The sequence below is a fragment of the Pinus tabuliformis genome, chromosome Q (assembly GCF_031772625.1).
Source record: "Pinus tabuliformis cultivar Carrire ecotype Pingquan chromosome Q, CPIR1, whole genome shotgun sequence".
In the NCBI taxonomy this organism is placed as follows: domain Eukaryota; kingdom Viridiplantae; phylum Streptophyta; class Pinopsida; order Pinales; family Pinaceae; genus Pinus; species Pinus tabuliformis.
This window is the reverse complement of record NC_142296.1, coordinates 731,713,360-731,723,448: the sequence shown is the minus strand read 5'-3', so window position 1 is coordinate 731,723,448 and position 10,089 is coordinate 731,713,360. Positions and strand designations below refer to the sequence as shown.

The window sequence follows — 10,089 nt, the reverse complement described above, 5'->3', positions numbered from 1 at the left end:
ACTTGTTTACCCCATCCATAATAACTAAGTGGCATAAGGCAGGAATGCAGCTGTCTTGTTTTGAAAATAAAGGAGCAAATGCAGGAATGCAGCTGTCTTGTTTTGAAAATAAAGGGGCAAATGCAGGAATGCAGCTGTCGATTGTTTTGAAAATAAAGGGGCAAAGAAGATTGTTTTGAAAATAAAGGGGCAAAGAAGCTCGTCAATATATAATCAGAAGCAATCCTTTAAATAATAAGAATAAAGCATATAGTTTTTCCCCTTGTTATAGCCACACTATATTATACCAATCCTGGGAAGATATATCAATGGACCCTTCCAAACTGAAGGTAAGAATAATATTTTGCAAATGTAAAAATATACCCATTTAATTCAGACAGTAATACTTTATCCAAATACATGGAAAAACCATGGATATTCAACTGCAAATGGTCATCACAACGTTGGTGGGTTCTAAGAGTTCAAAATCAATTTGAATTTTAGAAATAACTAAGTTTTTGATCAACTGGAAATGTCATTTAGCTTAAGCAATACAAACCATCCTCATAAATCATACTAACAGGGGCAAGCAATACATGCCTGAATGGATATCTCAGTAACTTAATGATCAATAAACAAAATCAGTGGCATAAATTGATACATTTGGCAATATCATACTAGATTAAAATGACACAGTTTACAACTTTTATGGTTATGGCCCCCAAATCAAAAGATTACTTGGTAAAATTTTAACTTGACAATTGAATAATGCAAGGAACTGAGGACTGAAATCAATAAAAAGAGAAAATGCTGTATAATTGGTTTACAGAAGAATGCATAATATAAGAGTTCACATCTTTGACTCGTGATATACCCATTTTCATCTTCTAGTCAAAGCTCAGAAATCAAGGCTTCACGAGGTAAATGTTTCTATGTTACATTCGTTTGTCGCAACCATTCTCAGCACTGCTTTTCTCAACTTGCTTTTTTCATCCTTTCTGGTACCCCTTTGAGTTGGTAAGGGGAGCTTCCATCAAAAAGTACAAGAATTTCAGGGTGCCTGACAATTATGTCAGATACACTGCCTAGAAATATTACCAATCAGCTTTAAAAGAGGATCACACAAGGCATCAGCGTAAGAGATGAAATGGGTCTGTGAAATACAACCTTGCTACTTTCTAGGAAGATTGCTTTGTGTCTCAGATTCTCCTGACAATGTCTCCATGAAGAACTAAAAATCCCTCGCTCATGAGGGTTCCAAGAGCATTGCGAATCTGAAAGAAACCCAAAGATAAATTAATTAAGGTGAGCATACCAATGCAGCCAACCAATAAAGACAGTCATTTCAACCACATACAAGCAATCAATTAAGTCAATCAGTACATGTAGTCATGCTTGAATTACAAATACACAGAGAGCATCCTTACATCATGAAGATGAACTTCGACTGATCCCTGCTTGCGCATCTCCTCCAAAATCTGCCAGTTCATCCATATATCATAGGTCAGGCTTTTAATACAAAACAAAAATCAGTACACTGCTTTGCTTATCTAGAGCAGTCGAGAATATGTCACCTCTGATGTTCGAGTAGATGGTCCCCCAGCCTGCATCTTTTCCATGATAAGGTTTCTGACTGCTGTAACTAGATTAGCCCGCCTTATTCTTTCACTGGCAGAAACTCCCGTTGTAATGAGATCCATGTCAATCGTCCCTGTCACCATGACACAATGCATTCATTGAAATTACTGCTGTATACCTTAGACCTGGAATAAATGGATATAAAGTCAACTAAGGCATAGTTCCATCCTATACAAGTGCAACTGGCATGTTTCAAGACCTATATAATGAGAGATTTGTAAACCCAGGCAAACTGACCGCCTTTATCAAGAAAGTTGTAGAATTTACCAGTAGCATGATCAGTGGCGGATTGTTGAAGGGCAACTTCAAGCAGCCTGAATGCTTCAGCCACGTCACACCTTTCAACCTGGACAGACCACCACTGTTAAGCACGATTTATATAATTCCAATTTTCATGGCAATACGAGATATACATACTTGATTTTACAGTCTCATGTGCACTTTGATTTACTTGGGAAGATAGTTCTATGCACAAATTCTATTGTAGATGAGGTTGGTTTCTTACCCACTCAGAGAAACGAATACGAGCATGTGCTTCACTAATTCGTATTAGGCTCTCAATTTGTCTAGGTGTTGCCGTGATAACCTGCAAATTTTATCAAGGGGCCAAAATGGAATTAGCACATGTAAAATTTTATTTGTCTAAATATCACGCTGAAGAGAGAGAGAGAGAGAGATCAACAGTTCTGTTTGACTCTATTTTCAGTAAATATTTTGGACATATGTGCAGCTAACCTTTTTACTGCTGCCAGGAAAGTTGCCCCTCCGACGCATTTCAACATAACCATGGGTAAGATCCTCCGCAGCCTCATCAGATATCTTGGGATGTATGTGTTGTCTTGCATAACTGATATATGAAGTTAGGGTTGATACATCCAATGTGTCCACTCTTAGGTCCTGTAACAAGAAATGATGTAATTGCAGTCATGTAAATTGGAATAATGTCCTCCAAGAACCATATGAAGCCATCCCAAGCAATAGACATAATTCCATACCTCAGGCTCTTCATAATGCAATGCAACAAGATGCCTTGCAAGGCGCCGATCAGTTTGCTCATCGGCTTTGTCAAGAACCAAGTAAATCAAATCAAACCTGCAGGTGTAAACCATTAATTTTGTGGATTTGAAAAGCAAGCAAACCCCGTAATGAGTCATACTATGTCCACATCACTGACTAAACTTTACCTGGAGAGCAATGTTGGAGGAAGTTGGATATTGTCAATGACTGAAAATCTCGGATTGTAGCGTGAACCACTAGGGTTGGCACAGGCTAACACGGATGTCCTGGCATTAAGAGATGCTATGATCCCAGCCTTGGCAATTGACACGGTCTGCTGTTCCATCACCTGCATCAAATAGCATAACACATTAAGAAATGATAAAAAAAAGTGTAGCAAATACAATAGAATGTGGGTAAGCTCCATCAAGAGAAAACCACCGAATGCATAATATTTAGTCAACTGATTTGAAGAGGGAAATCCCACCTCATGTAGCATGCTTCGAGCACTATCTGTCATCTTGTCAAACTCGTCAATGCAACAAATGCCTCTGTCACTCAATACTAGTGCTCCACTTTCCAATACCTATTAAATTCGAAAACTAATTAATAATCCAGAATTTCAAATGGATGGGACAATTTCATTACTGCTTATTAAAAGATTCAATGATGAAACATCAGAGTCATTAAACGTACCGTTTCGCCAGTCTCTGGATCCTTTGACACATAAGCAGTCAAACCGACTGCAGAGCTTCCTCGGCCACTTGTATAAATACCTCGAGGAGCCAACTTGTGTACATACTGAAGTAGTTGAGACTTACTTGTACCTGGGTCCCCAACAAGCAAAATGTTTATGTCACCACGGAAGGTGGCACCTGTGGCTAACTTTACTGGAGTTCCCCCAAAAAGCTGTTTCCAACAACAATAGTCATTTCAAGAGTTGGATCACGATTCACAATACATATGTAAGAAATTACTAGAAATGAAAGAGACAAAGGCGCCAGGTAGGAATAATACCTGACATAAAAGACCTTTTTTCACATCTTCCAGCTCCCAGATACTTGGAGCCAGCGACCTGGTTAACTTCTCGTAGATATCAGGCTGTCGTGATAGCTCTTTCAACTTCTCAACCTACAAATCAGAAATGCATGTTAATGGATTCAGTAAATCCATTAGTTCGGCGAAAAGGTGAAGATAAGACTATAAATTTATACCTTGGCTTCATACTGAGCGGCTGAAATATCGCCTTCTTGAAAAGAAGCAAAGCTGTCACTAGTAGCATCACGCTCCATTGGATCTTCAGCTTGCAGTCGTGTCTTGTCTGCCTTCTTCAAGTGAAGGCAGTCGATGTAAGTCTGCAAACAAACAACATTTAGAAATTTCATTTAAAATACACCGTAAGAACAAATTTCAAAGGACATGCAAAACTATGGGACAGGATTATACCTTAAAAAGAGATTTGACTGTCCTCTGGTTTGGTCCTACTCTAACACTCATGGCCCTAAAAATTCCAGTTACCTGCAAATGATTCACAAGTCATAATGAGAACTCCTTTCACAACAACATTTTTCTATTAAAAACAATTTGTTAGATCACTCAGCATGAAATTTCCGTTATACCTCAACTCTATCACCAGGTTTGGCAGCATCAACTAGTTTGTCGTGCATTAACAAGCTGACTGTATGTGGGGTTTCCCCCTCTGGAATGGCATCAGGGGTCTCTTGCAGCCTTACGATCTGTTTGTCAGCAAACCTGACCCCAAAATAAATGAGAAGGAGAATGTTGTAATAGTGCAAATTCAACAACTAGATTACTGTTAAACTCAGCTATATTGACAATTACCTGCATCTATTATGAACCAAAGTCATGGAGTTCATAGCAGCACATTCTGGCCTTCCACATCGAGTAGGTTCATCAATTCGACCTGGTAGTCAGGTTAAAAGTTAAGACATGAGTTTCCAAATACATTTTTAAACCTCTTTTGAGACATAACCATGTCCATAGACAATGAGCAGTATTCACTAAGAGAGGTCGAGAACTGCTTTCAATGGCATGAATTCATGAACATTGAGACATCACTCTAAAATTGAATTGTTTGACCTTTAGTATAAACTCTATTCTACGCAAGCATCTGTAAAATAAAGAAAAACGCAAGTTACAGTCAAAAACTATAACGACAAAACAAAATTATAGTTGCACTCAAACAGATGAGTACCTCTATCAACGGGCACTGGTGTTGGAGCATAGCCACAGACAAGGCATCTGAAAAATGCCTCTTTGATTTCTGGAATTATCGAGCTGCATCGTATAATCATCCCTTTCACTGAAACCATTTTCTCAATATCTAGATTTCAAGGCCAACGCAGATGGGATTAGTTTCTACCAAGAAGTGGCATAGAACAAAGATTAGAAAGCATAGAAAAAAAATGCACTAGTCACCAGAGCATACCCGAGGGATTCAAATCTCGCATGTTAACAGTATCTTTGAGATTGAATATTCTTGCCTGAATACAAAAGCAGTTGTGTAAATATGCATAAATATTTTATACAATTTTATACAGCGGTCAATTTGAAAGCACCATACAAATGAAACAATAGGCTAAAAATGAGATATAGACTTGACACATGAAACTTGGGAGGATTGCAGTCCACCTACCTGTATGTGCTTCTCCCACAAAGGTTTAAGGCGGACAGCAACATCCATTAAAACTATATCAAAAATAGCAAGAACTTCAAGGGGGTATCTAACCATCTTCCCATAAAGGTCTTCATCGTAATCCAAGATGTTCATTGCATCAACATTCAAAGAATCGCCCTCTACCTCCATTGTCTGCAGGGGTCGTCAATTAAATGCAGTCAACACAAAATATATGGCATCCACCCAAAGAATATATAACAGGTAAAACCTGTTAATAAGTGGAGAACGATTAAAAATAAAAAGAACAAACAATTATGACCTGCTCTAAAATGCGCATGTATTTTCCCTCAAGATCTGAAGGATCATCTCTGTAATTCCTAAGAAAACGCTGAACTGCTTGATTAACATCTTGAACACTGATGTTAGTCCCCCAGACAAGCATAGGAGGGTTCCCATCAAGATCGCCCTCAGAAGATTGATGCATCTGCATATACCAACACAGAATGTTTGCTACGTAGTTAACATTGTGCCCACTGCCTCCCACGGGGGAAAAATGATCATCTAAATTGACAATAATATACAATAAACGCCTCCCTATTTGTAATTGTCAGCAAGTTACCTCCCTATTTGTAACGCTAGTTGGCATCAACGTTCAATGAAATGAATTGTGATTATATAATCTTATGAATGTACTGAATATTATTGACCATCACCTCCTCTTTTTGAATAATTACTTGCAGACATTCAAAGTGGGGTTGCTAACTGACAACTACCGATTGTGCTAAAGCTATATCTTGGTCAAACCTTTACCATATCATCCAATTTTTGAAATATAAAAAAAATAGTATTCCCTTACCCCCTCTGGCTTTGGCTTTAGTCATTGCTTACAACCCAGACTTTGATCTCAAAGAATATATACTAGAACATTTACAATATAGTAGCCATTTGATGAGAACTAATGGCAAGTGAAGGAAAATATCAGTGCTTGACAGACAACCAAGAATGCAAACAACTGTTATGCATGTGAAAGTGATTTTCTAATGGGAAGAATGCCTTCACCCCCGCCGGAGAATTTAAATATCTGCTTGAACAGTATGCACTTTATGCTATATATTCAAAAGACTTGGTGACTAAAACATTCTAGCACATGCTCAGAAGGAAGGAACTAATTCTTTTTGTTTCAGTAGATAGAGCCATTTGACACTTTCTAATCAGAGCTAATTGGCAAATAAAGCACAATATCAGTGCTTGAGAGATAACCAAGTACGCAAGCAATGTTATGCATATGAATGTGAATTTCCTATGGGGAGAATGCTTTCACCCCCTACCCGAGAGTTTTAATGATCTGCTCAAGGAGTATGCAGTCTATATACTATAGATTCAAAAAACTTGCTGATTAAAAAACTCCAGCACATGCTCACAAGCATGTAATTACTTCCTTTTGTTTCAGTGGATAGTAAGGATTAAATGCATTAACTTACAAAATAAGATTGATAGATAGTAGAGAAACTCAAAAGTAACTACTTCCTTTTGTTTCAGTAGATAATAAGATTAAAAGCATTGACTTGAAAATAGGATTATTAGATAGCAGAGAGACTTACATCTGCATTTTCCCCTCCACTTGTGGGAGTGACCGGTTGTCTTGGACGCCTGCCTGTCGAAGAGCTACTGACATCATTGCGATAGTTATAATACGAAGGTCTGTGACAAGTAAAGGATTTCCATTCATATATAAAAGCAACAGTAAAGACTAGAAATGCAAAAGTAGGCAGTCCTGAGTGTTTTTACAACCGGGGGTGGATGAGATGGGTTAACATAAATGCAGACGAGGATAGTCCCGAGCGTTCTTACAGCATGGGGTGGATGAGATGGGTTGTAAAACATACATGCACAAACTAAAATGGAAGAAAACACCTGTCACTAAAAAAATGTAGACCTAAATAAACAAAATAAAATAGCATAAATTCCTCTCAAGCATTAACACAGTTGTTTAAAACCCCAGAGTTTTATACTTTTTTTTAATCCTTTGGAATGCTTAATAAATCAGGAAATAAGATGAATCTATGGCAGTTCATAATATTCAACCCAAAACCAGGTTACCCAGGTTTTCGAGTTGAGAAAGGAATTTGGCACCTGGTCGAGAAAAAGCCCTTAGTAAGTTACTGAAAGCCACATTCTGGCTTGATCGAAAGAGAACTCAGAGGAGGGTCACTGTGAGCCAGAGATTTACACCTATTTTTTTTTATCTTTCGGAATGCTTAATAGATCTGGAATTTAAATCAATCTATGTTGTTTCATAAGATTCGACCCAAAAACCAGGTTACCCAGGCTTTCAGCACCTGGTAGAGAAAAAGCCCTTAGTAAGGTACTAATAGCCACGTTCTGGCTTGATCGAAAATACAACTCAGAGAAGTGCCACTGATACCCAAGCTGAAGATAGGAGACGTGACTCTCTTAAAGACACTGAGATTTTGAGGGCAGCTGCAAATTGGGGGTGGGTGCTCTGTAACTAGAAGCATCTATGTGTACATTGGACCTATGGATGGCCTTGTTACAGCCCAGACGTTACATCACCAAGCAGACAGCCAAACAAACCTAATGATATAAAATTGCGAAGTTTTACATACTAATGATTACCAATGAAAAAAATACATGCAGAAAACCCAAAATAGTTTCCATCTTTTAAAGAAAAGCTAAAACATATAGCGTGCTGAAAAGGGATACGTTCCTCTGACACTTCTGGGGGTTACAGGAGTTCCGAATTGAAGCGGAGTGCTGTATCCAGACGAGAGGCTTCCTGATCTGCGTCTGCGACCGCCGCGCTCGTTCGGGCCCTCGGAGTTGCGGAGGGGACTCGAATCTCTTGACGAATGCCCTGCGAATCACAAATGCAAGTCTTGAAGATCTTAAATCCCCTGAAGCTCATTCTGCCGAATAAAATTATTTTCGTTCTGTGGGTATGGTAGAAACTTACCATCTGTGTGCGGAATAGGGGAAGATACGCTGTCCATCAAGACAAGCTGCAAATCTTAAGAAGGTGAAAATGTCAAAATAACTTCAGCTCCCAAGCTGCCAAATGGGTGATTTAAGGAGAGCTCGCACAAATCTAAATGAATGCTTCGTAAGTTTTGCCTGTTCCCCGATGCAGTTTGTGAAGAGCTGGGCAGGGAGTGTGATGGAGCTTTTTCCCGCGCCTCCTTGGCGGGAAAACTACTTTCCCGCCAAAATTTCTGGCGGGAATGCACGTGTACACTCCACGGTGTCATGGACATTTCGACTGGAATGCACGTGTTCCTTTCATCCTGGCATGTATATTTCGACTGGAATCCGCGTGTTCCCTCCAGCGTGGCATGTAACGGGATGTCAGCAGGTCCGACTAAGGATAGGGTCACCAGATTCTGGTGGCCAAAGGGGCTTAGGATGAGGATGCGTTCTTAATTAAAAAGAGCCGAGGATTATGACTTCTATCTGGTTTGGAATTGAGCCAGAAAATATGTTTTTAATGAAGTATTTGTTTTATTAGTTTTGAGATTATGTTAAGGTGGTTTTGTGTCCAGGGTTTCAAGGGATTGTTTAAGATGGTTTTGGTATTAGTACAATGGTTGCAATTTTTATATTTATTTATTTTTTTGGGTTGTTTTTATTCAAAGGGTTTTGAGATGATTTAAGGTGGTGTGTTGATTTTGGTATCTTATTTTGTAGATTTCAATATAATTTATTATTGTGCTGAAGTGATTTTTTATATTTTGTTAGATGAAGAGGCTTTCTCGAGCTTAGTATGGTAGAGAGGTTGTAATGGCCATGTTGTATGGTAGAAAGGTTGTAATGGCCATGTCTTGTAAATATTTTTACTCAATCAAGTTATTAGGAGAGGTGTTCTCCAACTCAATATCGTAAAGACAATGCCCTGTATTATTTTGTAAACATTTTGACTCATTGGGCCTTGTATTATTTTGTAAACATTTTGACTCAGTGGACCTTGTATTTTTTTGTAAACATTTTGACTCAGTGGAATTATTACACAAGAGGCGCTCTCCAACTCAATATGGTAGAAATGTTGTCTACCATGTAAACATTTCGACTCAGTCAAATTATTTATATATATAACCCATGGTTTTGCCAATAATATACGTATATATATATATGGCGATTTTTTGGCTCCAAACAACCCATGGTTTTGCCAACAATGTGTGTGTGTGTGTATATATATATATATATATTTCAGTGTGGTTCGCGGATACCCGTGGTCACTGGGTAGCCGCTACATCCATAGATCACCTCTAGGGTGGACCCCACCCGAAGGGGGTCACACCCCTCGGCCATATTTACTTGGCCTGACCCCAAGAGCTATATACATATATATAGATAGATAGATAGATATATAATTATAATTATAATTATAATTGAGGTCTAAAATTTTATTAATTTACTATTGGTCGTTCATAGTTTTTTAAAAGTCATGTTTTTTAATTCCCAAGTTAAGATATATTTAAGTTGATAAGTTAGTTATGTGTCTTTATATGGAATTAGGAGTTGTTCTATTAATAATAAATATTATGTGGATGACCAAGATTTAATAAATTTTGAATATTCTTCATCACTATTAAAAATTAAAAATGAGATAAAATTAAAAACCTAATCTTGATCATTCTTTCTTTTATAATTTTAAATATTTATAATTGCGGCTAAGTATCCATGTAGTTTAATGTGTGGTCATTCTCAGTTGAATTATTACACGGAGAGGCGCTCTCCAACTAACTCGATATGGTAAAAATGTTGTAATGTCGTGCCTATAAACATTTCGACTCAGTCAAATTTTATATATATATACACATCAT

At 38.0% G+C, this 10,089-nt stretch overlaps 1 protein-coding gene across 2 annotated transcripts; it reads right to left on the bottom strand.

Moving 5' to 3' along the window:
• Positions 1-765: 765 nt before the first annotated feature.
• LOC149221611 (DNA replication licensing factor MCM4-like) lies at positions 766-8,412 on the bottom strand. Of its 2 annotated transcripts, XM_089385155.1 has the most exons (23): positions 8,226-8,412; positions 7,976-8,126; positions 6,853-6,952; positions 5,571-5,735; positions 5,270-5,443; positions 5,063-5,117; positions 4,829-4,957; positions 4,456-4,537; positions 4,233-4,365; positions 4,060-4,131; positions 3,828-3,968; positions 3,631-3,744; positions 3,310-3,522; positions 3,101-3,199; positions 2,802-2,962; positions 2,613-2,709; positions 2,353-2,514; positions 2,123-2,203; positions 1,885-1,963; positions 1,554-1,690; positions 1,407-1,457; positions 1,147-1,253; positions 766-1,006 (listed from the first exon to the last, which is right to left on the bottom strand). In XM_089385155.1, the coding sequence occupies exons 1-22, from the start codon at positions 8,260-8,262 to the stop codon at positions 1,179-1,181; spliced, it is 2,508 nt and encodes an 835-aa protein (XP_089241281.1). In that variant the 5' UTR covers positions 8,263-8,412; the 3' UTR covers positions 766-1,006; positions 1,147-1,178. The 2 variants fall into 2 exon arrangements, with proteins under 2 accessions (XP_089241281.1, XP_089241280.1); XM_089385154.1 differs by having other exon boundaries at positions 766-1,253.
• Between the last annotated feature and the right edge of the window lie 1,677 nt (positions 8,413-10,089).